Source organism: Onychomys torridus, chromosome 11, assembly GCF_903995425.1.
Source record: "Onychomys torridus chromosome 11, mOncTor1.1, whole genome shotgun sequence".
Lineage (NCBI taxonomy): Eukaryota > Metazoa > Chordata > Mammalia > Rodentia > Cricetidae > Onychomys > Onychomys torridus.
The window spans coordinates 42,090,660-42,114,181 of NC_050453.1; the positions used below are offsets into that span (position 1 = coordinate 42,090,660).

General features: G+C 42.2%; 1 protein-coding gene across 2 annotated transcripts in view; it reads right to left on the bottom strand.

The window, feature by feature from the left end:
- The window catches only part of Colgalt2 (collagen beta(1-O)galactosyltransferase 2), a 99,933-nt gene that overhangs the window by 8,149 nt on the left and 68,262 nt on the right, over positions 1-23,522 (bottom strand). Inside the window, exons 3-8 of one of the 2 annotated variants that reach the window (XM_036202131.1) lie at positions 22,634-22,751; positions 20,980-21,078; positions 17,036-17,240; positions 12,522-12,641; positions 7,580-7,656; positions 3,579-3,685 (exon numbers count right to left, since the gene is read on the bottom strand). In XM_036202131.1, coding sequence (XP_036058024.1) covers positions 3,579-3,685; positions 7,580-7,656; positions 12,522-12,641; positions 17,036-17,240; positions 20,980-21,078; positions 22,634-22,751 — 726 coding nt within the window. Of the gene's footprint in view, positions 1-3,578; positions 3,686-7,579; positions 7,657-12,521; positions 12,642-17,035; positions 17,241-20,979; positions 21,115-22,633; positions 22,752-23,522 lie in introns of both variants that reach the window. The other variant, XM_036202130.1, reaches the window with a different exon arrangement.

Below are 23,522 nucleotides of genomic sequence, written 5' to 3' on the forward strand. Positions count from 1 at the left end.
GAACACCATTCTCAGAGCTTGTCTCTATTTGACTGGACTCTGGGTTCATTCTCTGTGAATAGTCCTCTCTGCAGGTATTTGTGCGAAACAGCTTTAACGTTAGAGTTACCTGGGCAGCATTACCAGTTAGGGATAAGGAGAGGCTACCCAAAGCAGTTAAAAGGAAAACTGAGGACCAAAATATTTATAATATGGGTTTTTGAAAGTCTCCATTATATCTCTGAGAATCTGGGAGGCAAAACTGTATTCAAAGCTGTAAATTTTCCCAGAAAAAAAGTCCCAAAGACCCCAGCCTCTTGCCTCCTGCTTTAAGCTTTTAGAAGCCAGGGGTAAAGGTAGTGATTCAACCTTGTCATCAACAACAAGGGATTTTAAATAATCCAGTTGTATGCTGTCCAAAGAGACAGGATTTAAATTCAAAACACAAATAGGTTGAAAGTAAAAGAATGGAAAATGAAATATGATGTGAACAAATGCCGTAAGAGAGATGAAGGGCTGTATTAACATCAGAAAAAACAAACCTGTAGAGAAAATATACTCTAAAGACAATGAGATATGATGTGAACAATAGCCGTAAGAGAGATGAAGGTCTGTATTAACATCAGAAAAAAATAAACCTGTAGAGAAAATATATTCTAAAGACAATGAGATATGAAATATGATAGATCATTTAGGAAGACATAACACTTACATATAAATAAAACCTGAATAACACTATAAGCCAATAGACCTACAGACATCTGTAGAACACTCTATTCAAAATCTGCATGTGTTCAAGTGTCCCTGGAGCATTCTCTAAGAAAGTCAAGTGTTAGACCATAAAGACCACAAAGACCGTAAATCAAACCTAAGTATGTTAAAACAACACAGTGGAATGATGAATAACAAAGGAAATCGAGAAATTCACAAACACATGAAGTTAACAAACTTCTAAATAATCTATGGCTAAAACAGAAATTATGAGGGAAATTAGAAAAAAATTGAAATGAGTGAAAATGCAGTATACTTATTGTAAGCTATGTACTATTCTTTATACAGTACTTAGATATACAATTATAGCTGTAACTAATTAAAAAGGAATATATGTGACCTAACCAACCACTTTTGAAAACTAGAAAAAGAAAAGCAAATTAAACTCACATTAAGTAGGAAATAGAGAACTGTGAGGACTACAATGGAATAAATAAATTATAGAATAAAAAACAACACAGAACACACACACACACACACACACACACACACACACACACACACCTGTTTATTTGAAAAGATCAACAAAACTGAGAATCTTTTACCTAGACCCACAAATAAACAAAGCCAGTAGATCCATTTACTACTATAATTATATAAGAAAGAAAGAGCAGGTATACATACTATTGACCTTATAGAAGTCAAAAGGATTATACTATAAATGCTTGTTTGCTAAAATTAAAAAAAAAACTAAATTAATGGGCAAATTTATACAAAATTAAAACTACTGAAATTGCTTGAAAAATAAGAAATTCCAAATAAGTATAAAACAAGGAAAGAAGTTGAATTAATAATTTGAAATCTTTCACAAAGAAAAGCCTAAAGCCAGATGTTTAAAGAAGAATTAATACAAATTCTTAACCTTTTCAAATCAGATAGAGCAGGAAAGAGCCAATCCCAGATGATTCTATGAAGCCAGTATTATCTGAAGCAAAACTAGAAAACAACAGGCCAGTAGTCCGATTAATACAGATATAGAATCTTCAGGAAATACTAGTATGTAGAGTCCAGCAAACAGAAGTGAAGGATGGTATAGAATGACTAGGTGAACATTTTTTCCAGAATTACAAGTGTGGTTTAGCATGTGAGGATGTAGCAAATCAAAGTACCAAAGCTATGTGATTATCTCAATGGGGAGGCATCTGACAAGCCTTCATGTTAAGAAATTACAAGAGAACAGTAAGTAATTAAAGCTATACACCATCAACTCCATAAAACTGCGCCTCTAGTATAGTACCTAACAGAGAAAACCTAAATGTTTTCTCTCTGAGATCAGGATACGATCTTATAACATACGACCAAAGTGCCAGTTCTCAGCCTTTCTCTTGAGAGTGATACTCAAGGCACTATCCAGGGCCATAAGGCAAGAAAAGGAAAGAAGCAGTATCAAATTGGAAAAGAAGAAACAACACTTTCTCCAATTGTAAATGACAAGGTCTTGTCTACAGAAAACCAAAGCAATGGGTGTACACACACACACACACACACACACGCACGCACGCACGCACGCACGCACGCACGCACGCACACACGCACACATACACATTTGCAATTAGAATTGATAAATATGGTTGCAGAGTACGTGATCAGTATACAACACCAATAGTGTTTGAATACATTTGGTAATAAATATTCAAAAATTAAATTAAGGAAATAATTCTATTACCACATCATCAACAAATGATAATAATAAATTTAGCAATGTAAACGAAAGACTTACAAACTGAAGGCAACAGAACCACATTCCAAGAATTGGCCTAGATCTAGCAAGTGAAGTGACTTGTGATGATTCTTGGCACACCTTCAACTGATCTGTAGACTTATTGCATCTCCTATCAAAATCCAAGCTGGTGTGTGTGTGTGTGTGTGTGTGTGTGTGTGTGTGTGTGTGTGTAAAGCAACTAAAACAGCCTTGCTAAGTAATAATAAAGATACAGAGCTCACACTTCCTTACACACAAAGTTACAGTCATGAAGTCAACATGGGACTAGCGTAAGGACAGATCTGTAGATTAATTCAGTGAAATTAAGAGGTCAGAAGTAGTCTCTTACATTTACAATCAACTGACTTTTGACAAAGAATTCCGAGGTTGAAGTATAGCTTTTGTTTTTTTTGTTTTGTTTTTGCTGGAGCTGAGGACCGAACCCAGGGCCTTGGGCTTGCTAGGTAAGCGCTCTACCACTGAGCTAAATCCCCAACTTTAAGTAAGCGGTACAGGGAAAGCCAAATGACCATATGCAAACAAGAAGGGAATCCCTACCTCACATCATGTTTAACACTTAGCTCAGCACGGATGAGAGGCATCAATGTAGGACATACAACTGACACACACCTACCTGTAAACCCCAGCCCTCTGGAGGCTGGGCCAGGAGAATAACAAGTTAAAGGCTAACCTGGGTTCTAGTCAGTTCTGGGTATGTGTGATGTTCCTGTCACAGTCCTAGGAAAAATGGCCACTGTGGTCAGACGGGCAGGAATCTAGATGTCTCACGCAACACATAGACTTTTGTCTGCTTGCTTTGTTTTATTCAGATCTGAACACGATTCCCTCTACTACATGAGAGAAAACCGGAAACCACCACAGCTTGGAGAACAGCCAGAGACAGGGCAATTGCATCTAGTGGTGTGGGGCTCCCTGGTCACAGGCTGGGGAGTGGGTTCTAGCCTGCGCTACAGGCTGAAATGAGCATCACTGTTACTATGGGCATCCCTCTCAAGCATCTGTCACCGGTGGCCAGGAGCCTTAGCGGTCCCTCCCTTCAGGACTCCTTATCAGTCAGAGAAGACACCACCCTGCTCCAACCGCACCCGCCAGGGGACAGACTCACTTCCCATCCACGGCCTCCACGATCTTGACCTCAATCTCCTGCTCGTAGAGCGTGCGCAGCATCCGGTCCCGCCTGTCCTTCCTGCGCTTGAGGTTAATCATGAAAATCTAGTGTGGGGAGTAAGTAAAAGCGGAAAGAGATGCCCGTGAGTGGAGTTTCTTCGAGGTTGATCGAAAAGCTTAGCAAAGCACATGTCAGGACCGGAGGGGTTTGCAGGATAAGGAATGGGAAGAAAGCTGGGGTACAGTGTTGTAGCTCCTTATTAGGCCTGTGGGGGGCAAATGCTATTTATCCAAATAGAGCCGATGTCTAAATGCAGCCATCTGCAGTGGCGGAACCTGCTGTTTCCCTGATATTCACTGATAAACGTGTTTTCGCTACTCTTGAGAAAATAAAGTTAAAAATAAAAATTATCACCCAAAAGGCCAAAGGTGAATTAAACTTGATGTATACAGCGCTGTTGGGGAGGAAGTAGTTTGCTAAATGGCTAAATCAAACCAAGTGACTGACTTATGTTCTTAATACTATAACTTGCCGTCTGTCTGTCTTTTGACTTTGCTCCTATGTCTCCGTTTCCTCATCCAAGAATTGGGACCACTGTGGCTCTACCCCATGAGTACTGTGTTTGGTATCATCACAATTCACATCCTATAATGTAAGTTTTACATTTTTCAAAAACTAAGAAAAATCGGAGTCTTCCCCAAACTTCCAGGATGAATGTCAAGATCTCAGTCTCACAAGCCTTGGGGGTGAGGTGACCCTTGACAGAGGAGAGAGGAGTGTAACACAAGTTTTTGTAGGGTGCCCTACAGAGAATACCTGCTGGCTTGTGAATAAGGAAGGATGTGCACGTCGCGTTCCTGAGTGAGGGCCCAGTGCCCCTGTACCCTTCACCTCAGCCTGTCGATGCCTGATTGACAGCAGTACGAGTCCATAGACATCACACGGCAACTGAAGCCTCAGGATCGCTATTGTAGGTAAGTCAACATTCCACGTTTATTTATTTACTTGGTATAGTGTAAATGTGTGGCTGTGGGTGTCGTGGCACATGTATGGAGGTCAGAGGACCATCTACAGGAGTTAGTTCTCTCTTTCCGTGTGGGTCCCAAGATCTAAACTCACATCTTCTAGCTTGGCAGCCAGTACTTTCATCCACAGAATTATCTTACCAGTCTATAAGTTAACATTTGAATAAGGGCTTTTTGGCTACAAGTGATTTTGAATATTAAACTATTCAAAATTGAGAGATGTTAACTGCCAGCAGGAATTTATGTCGCAGGGAAGGAGACACCTGCAGGAACAGGGCAGAGGACACTCACTTTTCCTCCAGATTAATCAGGGAACACAGCAGCAGACACTGACTTCCTTCTGACTAACCCTCTGGGTGGCTCTGGGGAAGTCACTGAATGCCTCTGGGTCGTTAGCTCTGCTATCTAGAAAAGGAGGAGTTTGAACAAACCCACATATGAAAACATGTACATATTTGTTTTATAATAATGTTGTTTTCATCTTATAGTCAGGTTGGGGCTCAGATTATACTGTATAGAGCTTTGGCTCAGTGATCATCCTGAATATAATTTTAAATACATGCTTTAGGAGGATCAGAAGTTACACTAACTAAGCTTTCAGTTTTCCCTTGTAAAACAGCCTCTTCTCTTCTAACACATAGATTCATGGGAGCAACAGAATCCTTTCGCAACATCTCTCTGTTTGATGGGGCTCAGCAGGCGTGTGCAGCAGGATTTGACTTCCCTCTTGGTTTACTTAACTGGATAAATTATTAACAAGACAAAAATGCCATATTTCTGTGTGTCTCGTATTTGGGACTTCAGAGCTTAATGCACGGTGTTCTTTCACACTTCTTTCTCTCCCTCCCTCTTTAGAATCCTGTCAAGGGCTATGTTCCATTCCCCCGTTTTACAGACATAGGAAGGAAATGCACATCCCCTGTGCAACTGCGGAGTCACCTGGGGTCACTCGAGGAGACAAAGCAAAACAAAACAAAATCAACAGACACGAAACCAAAAAAGTCCCCTGCAAACCAGGGGCCTCCAGTCGAGGAAGCTTTTAGTAAATACTAGTCCGGTCCTGGGCCCTGCCGGGCAAGGGCAATAAAGTCAGTGGCCACGAAGGAAAAACACAGACGGCTCGCTCATACTTAGTAAACAGAGCAAAGACCTGGGTGCCAAGTGCAGCCAGACACTAGCAGCCAGGTCACAGCATGGGAAGACGGGAAGGGCCTCTGACACCTCTTTTCCACAGCCCATGTCTGCTGTAGACAGAGAGATGATTATCCCGGGCTGTGGAAAGCCCAGTCCCTGCCCGCCTCACTTTCTAGGGCTGGCCCTGGCCTAACACCACTAAGTCCTGCCCGGGGCCGAGAGAGACAAGGGTCCTGGTTTTGTTTCGTTTGTTGTGATTGGTACTCACAGAAATAGGATGCCTGGAGGAACATGGAAGACACTGAAAGGCACTTGGGCGATGTTTCCTAAGGAATGAGGAGGGTCCAGAACCCCAAGGAATGAGAGCTGCATTCACTAAGAGGAAGCTGTGTGGGAGGGGAGGAAAGGGGGAAGAGGAGAGGAGGGGAGGGCAGGGGAGGGCAGGGCAGGGGAGGGGCCATCCCAGGTAGGGCCCGCCCACCCTCGTGGCACTGGTCAGCCCACCCTTGTAGCACTGGTCAGTTTTGAAAACGATGCACTATTTTTAGTAAATAGAAATAGACTCAATAGGGTCTATTTATACTTTTCTACATTTAAATTCATCTTTCCCTCTTCTGCCTTCTGTGGAAATAGCACAGTCACTTTTTGATATTCACGAAGTACCCATTTCTACTTGGAAGTCTAGCTTCAAGTCAGTTTTGTAGAAGAGATCCCAATTCCTGGTTCCTTTAGCTCCTTGGAATGGACATGTCTGGGGGATACAGATGTTAATGTTCCGATGTGATGAGGCCTTTTCCTCCCATTAAAGTGTATGGAGTTCAAAGCACAATGCCTGGCTTAAATCCAGAACCCCTGGAAAGTTCTGTCTCAGTTTGTGGACTCCTGGCAGGTCATGGCTCCAGACCACAGAACTCCTCAGTACCCAGGCTCATCCACACAGACTCGCAATTCGGGCCTGTGGACCATCTGTCTGTTTTACACACTACCAAGAAAAACCCCTCTTTATAGTCTGCTTGCCCGCCTCCCTCCCTCCCTCCCTCCCTCCCTCCCTTCCTTTCTTCCTTCCTTCCGCCTCCCTCCCTCCCTCTCTCCCTTCTTCCTTTCCCTCATCACTCTTCTCTCTCCCCATTTCCCTACCCTTTTTTTTCTCTCTCTCTCTCTTCCTTCCGCTCCCCCTTTCATTTGTGGTGGTAGGAACTGAACCCAGCACTTCACTTATCTTAAGAAAGTGCTCTACCACTTAGCTAAACGCCCACCTCTGCTGCGTTGTTTACATACTTCTAACTGTATAACTTATAACAGTAGGCACGGCCCTAGGGAACCACCAAAAGTTCCTGCCTGCCGAAAGACAGAATTTTAGAACATATTTCTCTTTTCACTTGTCCTTTCAACTCGGCCCTCCAAACTTTTCCTGTGGAAGAGAAGCAGAAAGAAAACAAAGCATAGAGTGTTCTAGAACAGTTTCCATCCACTCAACTATGGCAGAATAAAGTTAGTCTCTGCAACCTAAAACACACATCCTCTTTGCCTTACCCTTGAACCTCAATAAAAAGCTTGGTAGAATACATAGCAAATTCACATTCATTGCTAAATAATTCTTTTTGACTCAGTTTTCTATGACCCTCCTTTGTGAAGACCAGAAAAGAGAAGGACAACAAACCCAAGTCCTCAGGGCCTTTCCAGTTGCCAAGCTTGCCTGCTTGCTCTCAGACAGATGTGTGGCCTTCTGTTTCAACATGAACACACAAGTCTCTGCAACATGTGCATATTCACATACCACACACACACACACACACACACACACACACACACACAGTGGAGGGGGAGAGACTTTCCTACCTCATCAAATCCCATCTTGTCTGGATACTTAGGGACCACTGACACAAACTGGGAAGGTTCCATTGGAGGATTGTCAACTGGAAGACAGAACAGGGTGCTTTGTTAGAGAAAGGGACAGAACATAGACCTGCGCCAGCACCCTAGGCCCTCGGACTGAGACCCATGCTTGACAACCAGGGCAGGGACTTCTGTGCTTCCTCCAGCAGCACCATCCATTTCTTTATTCCACACCCCGTCAAGACCCTCTTTTCTTATCTCACCCTTGTCTTCACCAATTCCAATCACCTTGTGTCCCTACCATGGCATTAAAGTGCTTCTTATGAAAACTGACAATGACAGTTCTCTCTCTCTCTCTCTCTCTCTCTCTCTCTCTCTCTCTCTCTCTCTCTCCCTCCCTCCCTCCCTCCCTCCCTCCCTCTCTTCCTCCACTTCTCTCTTGACAGGGTCTCACTCTGTAGCCCAGGATAGTCTGGAACTTGCCATGTAGCTCAGGCTGGCCTGAAACTCTTGATCCTGTTGCCTTAGCCTCCTCCTAAGAGTTAGGATTTCAGACCCGAGCATCTGGTACAGTGCTCTAGTTTGACATTACTGAGGATCACTTCTTCATCCTCATTTTGCTTGGCTTCCCAACAGCATTTGGCTCTTTCTCTAAACATACCTCCTTATTAGTTCCCGGCTTTCTGGCTGTTCATCTACTCTGGGGACCTGTCCTCTTTTGTTTTACTACATGAGGTCACACTGTTTCTTGGTTTCAAATATCCTTGTGGTGTTAATGATTCTCAAATGTCTCTCTCGATTGAATCTCTTCCCTGAACCCATAGATTCATATATCCACCTATCTCCTTGCCTACTACTCAGACATGCAACAAATACTTCAAGCATACACAATGAAGTGAAGACTTTTTCAACTCAGTAAGTTATATGGACCAAAATGTTGGAGTCATTCTTAATCCCCCCCTTGCTTTATGGACTGCCTCCAAGCCTCTATAAGGACAATGGGCTCTGCCACTACCATGTACTATAAACCTGTCTGTTTCTCATTACTTCTTGCTACAGCTCCAATCTCAACCAGTAACATCTCTCAGCAGGAGAGATGATTAATTCCTTATACTCTAATATCCATACCACAGCTTAAGTGATCTTTCTAAATACATAAATCACACCACACCATCCTATGGGTTCACGTTACTCTTAGGATAAAATCCAAATTCCTTGCCATGGCCAGTGTGTTATGCATCCACCCATGGCTTCATCTCCCCTACCCAGATTCTCATTCCCCACCATGTTGGCCTCTAGCCCTGGAACATTCCCAAGATTTCTCCTCTTTAGTGGTCTTTATATGTTTTGTTCTTTCTGCTTAGAATTTCCCCCCAAAGATTCATGTATCTGCTTCCTTGATATATTACCTATATCTCTGATAGAATATAATTTCTTGGTGGCAAGGTTTTTGCTTGTTTTGTTCATTGCTGTATTTCATTACTATGGAAAATTATGCACATCCACATGTTGAGTGAATATTTATAGCTTGACCTCCCCCCACCCCAAAGCCTTCATTAGTTATTTAGGATGGATATTCTACTTTTCCTGGATTGTCTAATTAAGGACCACAATAGTCAAATCACTTCAACTTCTTAAACTTTATTTACTCCTAATGTTTTAGCACACTTTCTTCCAGGATGGAAAGTCCTTGTCTGCTCAGTCTCTTTCCTCATTCTGTAGAGTCCTGATCATATCAGTCCTCTTGTCTGAGCTACCAACTTCTATCCAAGATAGCTGAAGGAACATCAGGGCTGGACGTGACCACACAGGCCACAGTGACTTCTCTCTGTCTAGACTCCTGTTGCCTTTGCATCTGCTCCATTCACGGCACACTATACTACTGGGGTCTTTTTAATATTAGTCCTGTCTCCTCAACTAACCTATGATCTTCTGAAACTAAGATGTTTTGACTTCCTAGTACCTTTGTGGAGTGACTCAAATCACAGGTACGGATCCCACATCTAGTCTTTAAAAATTACGTGTTTAATGCTTCAATCACTAGTCCCCAGTAATTCTTCCAGGAGCTGATTTCTACTGCCTAGTGAAACCCAAGTCCTGTGTAGTTTAATATCTCATTCACCTCTAGTTGGAGATTTCACAGTGATGATTTCATCATTCCCAGCATTTTACCCTTCCTACCTAGGCCTTCCGTTCCATGTTTTGCATTATAACCACCAACCTTTTACCTTTAAGTGGAATAAGGCATTAAGAGTAAAAGACAAATTTGAATGAAAAATCTGTGTTTATTTTTAGATCACCTGAGTTGCCTGTGAGTTTCCAATTGATTTAATATTTCAGTTATGTCCTGTGTGGTAAAGTTCAAGGTGTGAACTCTTAACAAAGATAAAACAAGATACAGTAAATGCAAGGATTAAATAAAATGCCATAGATACACACACTGCTTAGCACATGTGTGTCCATGCACAAGGAAAGTGCAGTGAAAGGTTGGACCCACAGGCCCTTCTCAAGTGCAGTCTACCTGGCTAGAAAAGGGGCTTGAGTATTTGGAAGTTATAATCATTAAGATCTTTATTGACCATATGTACGAGAACTTTTCCTATGCCCAGGCATGCTGAAGAACACAACAGAGCACAAGGTCTGGTCGGTCACTCTGTGAGCCGACACTGGGAGTCAAGGCTGCCAGCCATGAAATGGTAATAATAAGGGTCAGTACCTTCATGGAATGGTAAATGGAGTCATAATGATTGTCGCCCTTCATTATTTTGTGAAGTTGATTATATATGTGTGATGTCACACTTCATTATTTTCAGTAGCTGATTTTATATATATAATTCTTTACTCTCAGTCCTGCAAAGTTAGTTATCTTCACTTTACAAAACAAAACAAAACAAAATAAAAAACCCAAAACTAAAATACTTCTCTCTCCATAAGCAACAGAGCCTGGGTTTAAGATGATTTTTCTGTCTCCGGACTCAATGCTCTTGTCAATACAGTTTTCCTTCACTTATTAACTTATTCAAATGTCTGGCCATACCTTCAGGAAACATTTGTTTGCTCCCCACCATATGCCGTGCACTATGCGAGGTGTTTGAGCTACAAGGCAACAAGATACTGAGCTTGTCTCCTAGGGCCTGGGGCACGTGAAAGAGGCAGAAACAAAATAGAGACTCGGAAAAGTGGTGCTGGGGGAGGCGGGGCATGATGGCTCAGTAGGTAAAGGACTTGCATGTCAGCATGAGGACCTGAGTTCAAATCCCGGAACCTGGGTGAAAATCCAGGGATACTAGTGCATTCTTGTAAGCATGGCACTGTGGGGAGAACTGCAGAGTCAGGCAGGGTCCCTGAGTCACTCACTGGTCAGGCAGCTCAGCTGATCAGTGAACTCCAGGTTCCGTGAGAAGACTGTCTCAAAAGTAATGTGGAGGGGCAGTGGATAGCTGTATGCTGTGAATGTGTTGCCCTGATTGGTTAATAAATAAAGTGCTGATTGGCCAGTAGCCAGGCAGAAAGTATAGGTGGGACAAGGAGAGAGGAGAATTCTGGGCAGTGGAAGGCTGAGACAGGAGACGCTGCCAGCTGCATGTGAGAAGCAACATGTAAAGATACCAGTAAGCCACGAGCCACGTGGCAAGGTATAGATTAATAGAAATGGGTTAATTTAAGATATTAGAACTAGATAACAAGAAGCCTGAGCCATTAGGCCTAACAGTTTAAATAATATAAGCATCTGTGTGTTTATTTGGGTCTGAGTTGCTGCAGCCCCAGGCGGGACTGGAGATAACTCCAGCTACAAATGGAAGTGACAGAGGAAGACAGACGTTGGTCCTCTGCCTCCACATGTACACACGTACACCCATGCATACACACATGCGTACATACATAAACACACACACAGATAGGTGGGGAGGAGATTCTTGAAAAGGATTCCTAGGGCTGGTCCAAGAAATGCTGTCAGTGGGTTAATCCTCATTCTATTATTAATTCATCTGTTCATCCACTCAGTCCTCAGCCAGTAACTACTGGATCTCTACCAGGAGGCAGTGAGCAGTATTCTAAGTGCGGAGACTACCATGGTCAAGGGTCGTTTATCGGTGAAGAGACTGGGAAGCAGGTACTCACAGGCAACTCAGTGGGTCTACAAAACAGAGTTGTGGGGTTTTCCTTAAAACTTCTCTTTTGTCTTTAGTCTTAGTCTATTTAAAATCCCTAAATCATGTGAACATTAAAGATTTCCTATACCCCTTCTGTTGCTCATTCACCTGTGGCCAACTCTTAGCTGCATCTGTCTTGAAAAACTCTTTTCCATTTCTGTCACCAATGCTTTAGTTCAGATTCTAACCATCCTCTGCCTAATGTCCAAAATGTTTCTTTCAGCTCTGGTGTAGACCAGCACTCACTCAACTTTATTTTGGGGAAAATAGTTCCCCTTCATGGTATTGTTATGATGATTATTGAGAGAGTATACAAAAGGTATTCATCCTGGTGTATGTTACATCATAAGATATTGTTAAGTTGAAGTTATAATTGCTGTTCTTGTGTTAGTGGACACACACACACACACACACACACACACACACACTCACGAATTTGCCCTATAACCTTAAAGAAGTGTCTTTCACAGAGTCATAATTAGAAAGTAGCAAAGATAAGATTTAAATTAATTCTACACAGCACTACTATAGCATTTACTGCATCATAGGACAAGCAGCTACTCACGGAACCAGCTATCCACCAAAATAGGAAGCTCCCTGAGGACAATGACTTTGTTATATTGGTATCTCATAAGAAAAACTTAAGAAGTTCACAGACAGATGATTATCTGTGCCTCAGCCAAGACAGAATGATGGCCATGAGATGCCAGGCCTAGGAGAGGAGAGCCATGGTTGGTTTGGTTTCTGTGACTATGAACTTGGCATTGTTGCCTGGATCCCAGTTCACTCACTCATCGCTTCTATCTGCACATGGATGAGGTTCTCGATGTCTTCCTGCAGCGTCTGATGGGGCTTCAGAGGGATGGGTAGGTAGCCATAGTGTTCTTTGTTGCAGAGGTACATCTGGATGCCTGAAGGTTTGAGAGAACAGAGTCAATCAATAAAAAGAACACACACACACACACACACACACACACACACACACACACACACACACTTAGTAAGAAAGGGAGACTGGACTGTGGCTGACACTGAGTTTAGCACAGAAGCTGAACAAATGGCGTGTTTGGGGGAACTGACTATAGAGTTTTCAATATTCTCTTATTAAAAAAAATTGAAACAGAGAATTGGAGGTTCTTTAAAAACCCTGGGCCATCCTTCAGCTTAGAGGAAATTGATTTTTCCTTCTGAAGAAAAAGCACATTTATGGCCTGAAATGCACAGTAGAAAGGCATGAAGCAATCAGGCAGGAAGGAGGAACTCCCCGTTCCAGAGAGCAGAATGGAACAGTCTAATCCACCTACAGGAAATAAGAAGAAGACGAAGAATGAAATCCATATTTGACATGAAAGCACACGGGAAGAGCCTACAAGGCCGACAGATTATTAAAGCTAAATCCAAGCACACAAAAACAAAATACTTAGAAGGTACAAAGGAAATTTATAATTTCCCATGATTCTTCTTGGCTTTATTTTTTGCCCTGTACTGGCATGGACTTGGAGCGACCAACGAACAGAATCCTCAAAAATAAGTCCATAAAGGGGAAAAATAATCCTTCCCATCAAATCCTATTAAGGACCTGCAGTGTGGCAGAGCCAGCAATGCCATAGTTCTCTTACGTTCAGTTCTAGAATTCACGGTGAACTGGGAAAACTATAAAGCACCTCTGTTCAGCTAGCCAGGTAGACACGAGGACTCAGGATTGTCTCAAAGTTCCAGCAGCGGAACCAGCTTACTCAGTTACAAGGACAGACCTGCCAGGCTCTGGACCGTGCGCCCAAGCCTCTGGTTTGCTAATTGCTACAATCAGCGGTGTTTTCCTGAGGAAATTATCTGCATTGTGACATCTTTACTTGGGGCAGATGAAATTTCCAGCCGTCAGCTACATCACCCGCCAAGCCGGGTGAAGCCGTCTTCTGGCATTAACAGAGAAGAGCAAGGAAAGAAGAGGGCCTTTGTCCCCCACCTTTGCTGGTTCTGGTTGGTCTCACTAGGCGCTGTCTCCTCTCCTGTCTTCTTCAGCTGAACTCACGAGCTGTGCTATTTGCTCACGTGAATTTTTCTGGGAACTACAAACTGGAATGTGACTATTTACAAAGTTGTCATGAACTAAGAAAGTAGGAAAAAAGACTTAATGTTTAGGCTGCCTCCCTATTCTAATCAGACAAACACCCTCTTACCATTTAATGCCCCAAGGCTTCCCTACAAAGGGATATGATGCCAAACTATCCATCAGATGAGCAGGTATAAGAAAGGCATTTTCAGGCATGAAATGCAAGTCCGTAAAATATTTACCTCCCATCATACTTTCTCAGAAAGTTACTAGAGGATGAAGAAAGAGGAAGAATTGTAGGAGGTGAATAAGAAGAAGGAGAAAGATCACCACGTACAAGAAAGACTCAAGACCCAAGACAGGTGATGCAGGACAGAAGCAAACTGAGTCCCAGGCTGATGGCTGTGACAGCTCTGAGTTTAGAGTGTGTCAGAAGATTTCAAGACAGACATCTTGGGATCCTCTAACACGCAAAAGGGGCCAGCTGATAATTACGAGTACTCTAAGAGCTTGAGAAAATGAATAGCTAATTTTCATTTGTATCTGTGATCTCTCTTTCTTAGTGTGTCTCTCTCTTTCTCACCCCCCCCCAGAGGTGGTGAGAGAGAAAGAATTACTAAGTATGATGAAGGAAAAATTTATAATGATCTTGGTGTTTTACGATCATCAACCCAATAAAAACCTGCAGTATCTTTTAAAAAGGTTTATTGATTTTTATTTATGTGTATTTGTGAGTGCCTATATGTGTGTTTGTGTGCTACTTGTGTGTGTGGTCCCCAAAGAGGCCAGAAGAAGGCATCGATCCCCTGGAACTGGAGGTACACGCAGCTGTGAGTCAACATGCGGGCACTGGGAACTGAACCCACGTCCTCTGCAGGAGCAGCATATGTTCCTAGCTACTAAGCCACTTACCCACCCCCAACACTCCAGCATACTAAATTGCATGGAGAGAACAAGGTGGGAAGGAAGAGTGTGTTTCCACAGAGAAGGCCAAAGGGAAGTGAGCTAACATTTCATCTTCTATAATGGAGAGTTGATTTAGAAAAAGAAAAAAAATCAAGCTAAAAGAAAGAGAAAAAGAAAAAGGGTTCATGCTTCTTAGAAACAAAGATACAAATACTGTGCTTCTGCACCCGTCTTCAGGAGTGACACATTGTGAGTACTCATTTTAAAAAATCATAAGTCCTAGCCGGGCGGTGGTGGCGCACGCCTTTAATCCCAGCACTCGGGAGGCAGAGCCAGGCAGATCTCTGTGAGTTCAAGGCCAGCCTGGGCTACCATGTGAGTTCCAGGAAAGGTGCAAAGCTACACAGAGAAACCCTGTCTCAGAAAAAAAAAATCGTAAGTCCCGTCTTTCAACTATGTTCATGGATAATATGATAAAAACAAAAAGGTGAGATATGCCGATAATACGGTCTCTGAGAGTGTCTTGTAGTAAAAGTTTCTGGTGAATCTTTGGGAAGGAGAGGGGGAGTGTTATGAGGAAAGTGTTTTGTTTTCCCTATGATGACACCAAACCCTTTCCCGATTTCACATATACCTGAATAATGAAGATTGATAAATAATCTCTTTCCTTGTAATGAAAAATTGGACTCAGGCTCTGACTGGTCCAGGGTCACACAGTAAGTCATTAGTACCAAATCTTTGTCCTCAAGGGACAGTTCTATCTCCACCTGGAGCTTACAGCTTAGTCCCAAGACCATTAGCACTTGGGACTGCCATCCCTACACCAGAATGCACTGTGACTACCACAACTGATGCCCTAGAGGTAAACTGTCCTGCCCATCACTCACATTACTCATTTGTCTCACAGTGGATTATTTGGAAGATGCCTGGCTAGTACAGAGGAGGGTTCTTGCGGCCATGACACAGAAGTCTAATCCCTAGCCACATGGGAAGCCTCCTGACACATAATGTCTGAAGTCCTGGTGAAGAGGCTACATAAGCAGCAAAGATGAAAAGTCTGCATCCCTCTTCCAGGCCCAACACCAGGGACCTTTGCAAAATCGTTTCTACCGTAACTTAGGCAGCCATCATGAATTTATCTCACCATCTTCTTGGTTTTCTCTCTTTCTTTCTTTCTTTCTTTTTTTTTTTTTTTTTTTTTTTTGAGCTGAGGATTGAACCCAGGGCCTTGAGCTTGCTAGGCAAGCGCTCTATCACTGAGCTAAATCCCCAACCCTCTATCTTCTTGGTCTCTAAACTCGTTTTGTTAGAGGCTAAATGACACATTCCAATGGGCCCTGGCTGTTGTCAGGAAGGCCTGAGGTACTTAAGGAAGCTTCGCCCTAGTAAAGTCATGAATCTCCCTGAACTGTTTTTGTAAATTAGTCTCCCCAAGCGAATGGGAGGAAGGAAAAAGAGAAAAAGAAGAAGAAAGAAAAACAAAACACTTTGCCTTCCTGTTGACTTGGCTTTGACAAGAAGCCCATAAAATCCAGTGGCCATGGTGACTCACCAGGTACTTAAGTCTGGCTTCGCATCTCCTTCCACAGAGATGGAGGCTGAGACCGCTAACTACTTCCAATATCTGTTCTCAAGAGTGAGAGAGTTGGGGTTTATGAACACACAGAATAAAGATGACATTCTGAGCCTCCCTCCCAGTTAGGAAGTGACCTCTTGCTAAGTTCTGGCAAAGGGGATATGCATAGAAGTACTGTGTTCAACTTCTGGACTGTGCTCTGAAGAGGGCTGAGTCCTATAGTCCAGAAGCCTTAATGTATGGTGCATCCTTGGTGATGGGGTGCCTTGGAGCCTATAGTTAAGGGCAAGGCCTCCTGAAGTAGGAAAAGATAGGGAAGATGGAATCTGGGCTGCTAAGAACTGTGGGTCAGAGCCACTACAGGGGCACAGGGTATTTCTGAGAAGAAACAGTTCCATTTGTGAAGACTGGAGACTTCACCGGTATTGTGCTAGGTTCCAATTTAATAATAGGATTCTTGTATTTAGCAATAGCCACACCATTATCTCTAGAGAGCCAGTGAGATTTTCGTGACTCTTATCATCACTGTCTCCCCATCAACTCAGATCCTTCCCAAAAGGGAGTGGAGTCCGCTGTGGAGCCAGCCCTAGCTCTTAATCTTTGGTGCCCAGGGACAGCACCACACAGGATTCTGGCATGGTTACTACAAACAGTTCATTGCCCCTAGAAACTTGAAATTGAGATTGAGGTGTTTTTAAATACGCACAGGACACAGGAACATGCCTTTTGCAGTGTTTCCATGGCAACCTACAGCCAAGCACAAACAGTACCTGCTTGCCTACTGGAGAAGGCAAAAACGATGATGTCATCAAAGGTCCAGGTGTAGTCCTGGTGTGGGGGGTAGAAAGCCAGCTTGTGGGAGGCCTCTTTCCTTAGGTCAATCAGGAAGGTGGAGTGGACCATAGGGACGGGGAAGCAGCCCATCCTCTTCCATTCTCTAATCTGAAGGTAGTCTGGTGTCCGCTTATAGAAGCCCTGGAAGAGAGCAAATAGACGACTGTTCTGTCAACTGAAAGCATCGTCATCCAATCATCTGCCATCACAGGTAAGTAGAAACCTCCAGAGCATCTCACTTTCCTTATCCTGAACTAAGAATCTCTAAATGAGCTCCAGAAATGAGTCTGCATTTAGAACACAGAGGGGTTTGTTATCAGGAACCATTTTCATCCCATTTCAATTGATTTAATAATTTCACAAAGTGTAGTACATGTAGGCTTATGATGAAATGTAAAGCATTAATATTAATACAAAAGTGGTTAGAGCAGACAAGTATGAACACATCTTCTGGTCCTTGAACTCAGAGACCCCCTGAGTTCAAGCCTTCCCTCAGCTTCTTATTGTTTATAGGTGTGTCCACCTTGTTATGCCTTCCCCTCGGCTCTGCAACAGGAACAGTCAATATTATCTACCCCAAAAGTTTTTACTCCACACAGTTAAGTAAGATGAAACTCTGAAGTACTTAGAATAATGTCTAGTGTTAAGAAAACATTAACCGGGGCTGTAGAGATGGCTCAGTGATTAAGAGCATTGGCTTCTCTTCCAGATGACCCCGGGGTCAATTCCCAGAATCCACATGGCAGCAAACGCTTGCCTGTAACTCCAGTTCCAGGGGATCTGACACCCTCACACAGACATATAAGCAAAACAGAAATGCAATGCACATAAAATAAAAACAAAAATTACTTTAAAAAAGAGAAAGCATCAACCATTATTGGCAAGCATTGAAATGACTATATTACAGTTGACTAATGCTTTTGAAACATACATTATTTCCATATATACAACTTGGACTTTTTTCAGTGCATTTTCTGGCTTGATATTTCAGTGAAATTTCAACTGCTTCACACTTTGGAGTTAATTCTCCCTACCTCTGTTTTTAACACATCCTCCTGTATGGAAACATGGGAAAACCCATCCTCTCACTTTGTGGTTTTCAAGAACTATGGTGTGACTCAATTTGTTTTCCATCCAAATTTAATTTCATTCATTCAACAAATACCAGCTGAGTGCCTGCTGTAATTTAGGCATTGAGATAAATGATAGAGAGTTAATAAATGAGATGGTACAGGATTATCCTATGTGGGGTGTAGAATCTTGTAGAGGATATCTACTCCAGTGGTACTAGACATAAAGACTATGAAAACATTCCAGGAAGAATGACAATATATCTCATTAAAACATACTTTAAAATATGGAGAAGCTTTGGAAGGCATCTACAAAACGTGTTGTAGGAAATGGAGGCTCAGTAGGTCAACAGGAAAGTTTCACAAGACTACCATTGTGAAGCACACAAGGCTCACTGGACCCACGAGTTTCTAGGTCTTCCTTAAACAGTCCTACTCCATCATGGTGCATTTCTGGTTGTGACGTCAGCGCCATGCAACAGGCACCACATCTTCTTCTACTCCTGTGATAAACGTCCAGTGTGTAGAAGTTAGCTGAGTTACTAACCCTAACACCCCATATGATAAGGTCAAAGGACCATAAACTGAGACTAGGAAGATGTAAGTCTTACAATCATGCCAACCACTTGCTAGCTATTTAATCTTAGAGCACTGGCTTCACCTATGGGAGTTCTTTAGGGGATAATGGGGACATTGGCTTTTCAAAGAGCTCCCTACAGATCAAACCAATACCATTAGCATGAGAAACTTGGAAATTTTAGGAGGACTATGAGTCACTGAGTATCCTGAGAGAGGATGGAGAAAGGTAGGAAAGGAAGCAGAGAAAAAGAATTAACATGCTTCCCAAAGAGAGGTGGACACAATCGTTGTATCATTCTTTCAAAAGAACTGAAGTTGATTGATCATGAGTCCTGTTCATTAGCCAGGCAACACCAAGATGACTTTGTTTTGGATGTGTTTAAAGGCTCTGAAAGCAGGGCTGCCTTGAGATTATGAAGTCATTGGCCATTTCCGTTCCTGTCCAAGTTGAAAATGGACTAGGGTGGAAGACAGCCAGAAACAGATGGGGATGATTATAACTGGCCCAGGTCGCACAGAATTGAGTTTTTCCCCTGCAAAATAAATGAGCACATTCCTCCTACTCACTTCTAATAAGGAACTAAGAACAACTTGGAAGCTGCAGTCACTGGGACAACCTCCTCCCATTGCTGCCGCTGGTGGCAAAGCAGAACTCACTAAAAACAAGCCTCAAGTGGCCCTGCCATGTGGAGCATTGAAGATTGTTAATGGAGAGTTTATGCTAGCTTAATATGTTTTCTCCAAAGAAACTAAATAAACTTTCTACATATCAACTCGTTGTCTCCTTCAAAGACGAGTAGATAGCAAGGGTCCTTCAAAATCTCTTAGAGCCAGGGAATAAAATCACAATGAAAGAGCAATTCCTGGCTTGTGCTATGCTGGGGCCACTGGTTATTACATTTTCAGCAATTTTGCAAGCCATTGGAAATGTTGGTAGATTAAAATATGTAAAAGCAAAAAAAAGTCATGTCAACCCTTACAGTTCCAGTGAGCACTCCTTGTTGTCTGAGACAAGGACTTATAAAGTAGTTTAAATTAGCCTTGAATTCTTATTTTCTGTTTCTGGTCTGATTATTTGAGACAAAATTTCACATAGACTAGGCTCTAGCTTCCTTATGTAGTTGAGGATGGCTGTGGATTACTGACCCTTCTTCCCCTACTTCCAAAATTCTGGGGTTATAAACATTCACCATCATGCTCAACTGCCCTTGAACCTCCTCTCTCTCTCTGTCTCTCTCTCTCTCTCTCCCCCATCTGTCTGTCTGTCTGTCTCATGGATCATGTGAGCTCTCAGCTACTGCTCCAGTACCATGCCTGCCTGCTGCTGTGCTCCTTGCCATGATGATCATGGACTAACCCTTTGAAACTGTAAGCAAGCCCCCAATCAAATGCTTTCTTTTAAGTTGCTTGGTCAACTTATAGCAATATTTGTGTCTCCTCATAGCAAAAGAACAGTAACTAAGACAAGTTCCAAGAAACTGTCTTAAGGAAATCTTATGTAGATACAAAAAATTTGCATCAACGACGACAGTAATTGTAATGGTTAAGATGTTTGAAAACAACTTGAATGTTCAACTAAGAGGAAGTTTAAGTAAATTGCAGATAGCCTTTGATGGTGATACAGGCATTAAAGAAATGCAAGTGTTTATCTGTGGTGTTGGTACAGTGGTGGGATGAATATTTTTGGCTGTTCTACTTTTTAAAAATGTTTTTTACTTCTAAGTTTTTTCTGATGTGCTTTTTTTTTTTTTTTAAGATTTATTTAATTATTATGTATACTGTGAGTGTTCTGTCTGCAGACCAGAAGAGGGCACTAGATCTCATTGTAGATGGTTGTGAGCCACCATGTGGTTGCTGGGAATTGAACTCTGGTAGAGTAGGCAGTGCTCTTAACCTCTGAGCCATCTCTCCAGCCCCTGATGTGCTTTTATATTGATATTTTAATTGCAAAAAAAAACCCAACAAGTTAATTAATCCCCGAATTGAATAAAAGGGAAAACAAAATCTGTTATACTTATTGATTAGTTGAAGCTTCCAGCACTAAGCTCTTTAGAATATTTTGTTGATAATAATGCACACTGGGTTGTGGCATTTGATGTAGGTTTACCCCTTTCTTCAGTGACACTGGGACACACATGTATCTAAAGAGGAGATGAGAAAGGGGGACTACTATTGACCTGGTTCTGCCTTGTCAACACTCATATCCTCAAATAGTTAACCAAAAGACTTGCCTGAGGTGTGATTCCACACCAGAAGTTAGAGTAGAGACCTCGGGACTCCAGCATGGGGGCCACAATGGTTTTGTTTTCTGCAATCATTAGGGTCAGGGTCTGTGGATTAGTCAGGAAATTGTCGACATCTATGAACTAGGAAAAGGGAAAGACAAAGTCAATGACTCAGGGCTTAATAACTCAGCACATGAGATCTGGAGTCAGTTCTTAGCTCTACCCTCCTTAGTGAGAACCAACAATGCGGCTTGGCAGCTTTCATTCAGTCAAATGCCCTCGATCTAACTTCCCATGTTCAAGACTAAGCTATTGCCACAGTGGGTATATATACAATCAACAGGACACAATTTACACACTGGTAAGTGATTTAGGCTCCACATGTTAATGGTTCCTAAGCTCCTACAGACTCATGCAAATATATACCTGGTGCCCACTCTCAGTGCCCAGGGGTGGACCTGTTTAGGTTTTCAAAAGGAGTGTCAAAATGGCCCATAACATACCCCCAGTGCTACTACAACGTCACAAACAGAAATTTTGTTTAAATTACATTTTATCAACCCATGCAACCAAGTATCATGCTTCTCAGCAGAAAATTCATGTCAGCACTGATTCATTTATAGAGACAAAATCAGATTCTATCAAAGAGAAATGTTTGCTTTAATAAAGCTAAAACAACAGATTTTACATTTTATGTAATTATAATTTACAAATAATCAGAAACATGTCAATAAATTTGTTTAGGAAAAATATATAGTTTAGCATTTATAGATTTTCATAAATTTTAGTGGTTGCATATAACATTAAATATTATAGTACATAAAATTTTCTATGAAGTTACATGTGTTGACAATGTTTCTCAAACATTCTCAAGCTGATTTTTAAGTGGACAAGGGACCAGAGAGTGGCATCGATTAGAAACATTCATTTCCTGAGAATCGGAGTCTTGTGAAAGCAGATACCCTTAAGTGTAATATGATAATATTGGCATCATATCTAATGTCACAGTGAAAAACGTGCTCAACAAACTCATGGAGAAAAAGCTTCTGTCTGGGAAAAGGGATGGTGGCGCCTTTCTCCCATGGCAGCAGACATGCTTTCCAACTGAGAGGGTTCATCAAGGATGAGGGTGCAGGGACTCCTAATCACTCAGGCCCAGCATTTGTTTGAATGCCTCTGCAAGCTCTCAGGACTGTGCCGGAACCCCCTCGAGGAAAGAAATGCTGTGTGAGAACCAGGTGGTGTGCAGGAAAACAGGAGACTCCATTTCCCAAATCTCTCCGCAGATAAAGGGGGGCAGAGTTTCAGACATGTTCATTTCAATCTCATTTTATAGAATCATTTTCTTATTTCTTTAAAATTCTTACAAAAGTCATTAAGACACTTAAGCTTGCTTCACCTACTGAAATGATTCAGAGCTTCTTATGGCCCGTGATACGAAGCAAGTAGTTCACACAACTCACTGAAAAATCATTCCAAAGGGGATCTGAGATGAAGTCCAGGGATTGCAATATTTAATCATCAAAAATTTCCCTTGAGCCTTTCACGGGGAAGGTAATGCCTAAACAAAAGGGTGTTTTGACTGTTCTCTGGGTACCACCTCTTGGTTATGGACACGTTTTGGAGAACGGTTGTCAAGCAATCAGGCATCCGTTTTTACCAGGATGTAGTCTGACCATTTTTCCCTCGCAGTTCGAAGAGCTGCCTGCCGTAGTTTCATGACATGGGCAAACCGGGAGCTGGGCCAGTGCTTTGGTCCAATTTCATCAGGGTAAGACCTAAAAGAAGAACGTAGAATCATTGAGTGCCTGCAGGAACGAAGCTCGCCCTCAGTGTTCGGGTGCACTGACTTCTTCCACCATCACTATTGGGACCAGGAACAGGAGACTAGTATCATCATCATCATCATCATCATTTCCATATCACAGACAAGCAAACCGGAACAATGGCAAATGAAGCAATCAGGAGTCTTTATATGAAAGACACCAGTGGGTCTTCCTTCTTTTCCTTCTTTGAGATGAAGTCTCACTATTGCTGAGGCTGATCTTGAATTCCTAAATGTAAGTATCCTCCTGCTCCAGCCTTCTATTTATAAAATATGTCATCGCTGCTGTGCCTGGCTCATTTTCGGTGGGATTTAAGTGCCTTATGTAGTAATCTTACTATTTTCTCCATTTCAAAGGTGGCAATACTGGTGTAGAGTGGTTAATGTTACAGAAAATGGCATTACCAGAATTCATATCAGGGCAGTTACTACTCAAATTCTTAGATACTTAATATATCCTATCAAATAAATGTGAAAATACAGGGCAAAAGTATGAGTTTCTTAAGAAAATCAAAGGTTTATATTGTTGGAATCTCAGTAAAGGTTTCAATGAAGTTTAATTGATCTGCCTTATGTGAGGTGAGGGGGTGGAGCAGGAGCATAATGTTCTAGGGATTTCTGTTGACATTCATAAGAAAGCTAGACCAAGACTCTTAAATGGCCACAAAAGCAAATGATTCAGCGAATGCTCTAGATCCATCTGAAAGCTCTCAGCTGAGATGGA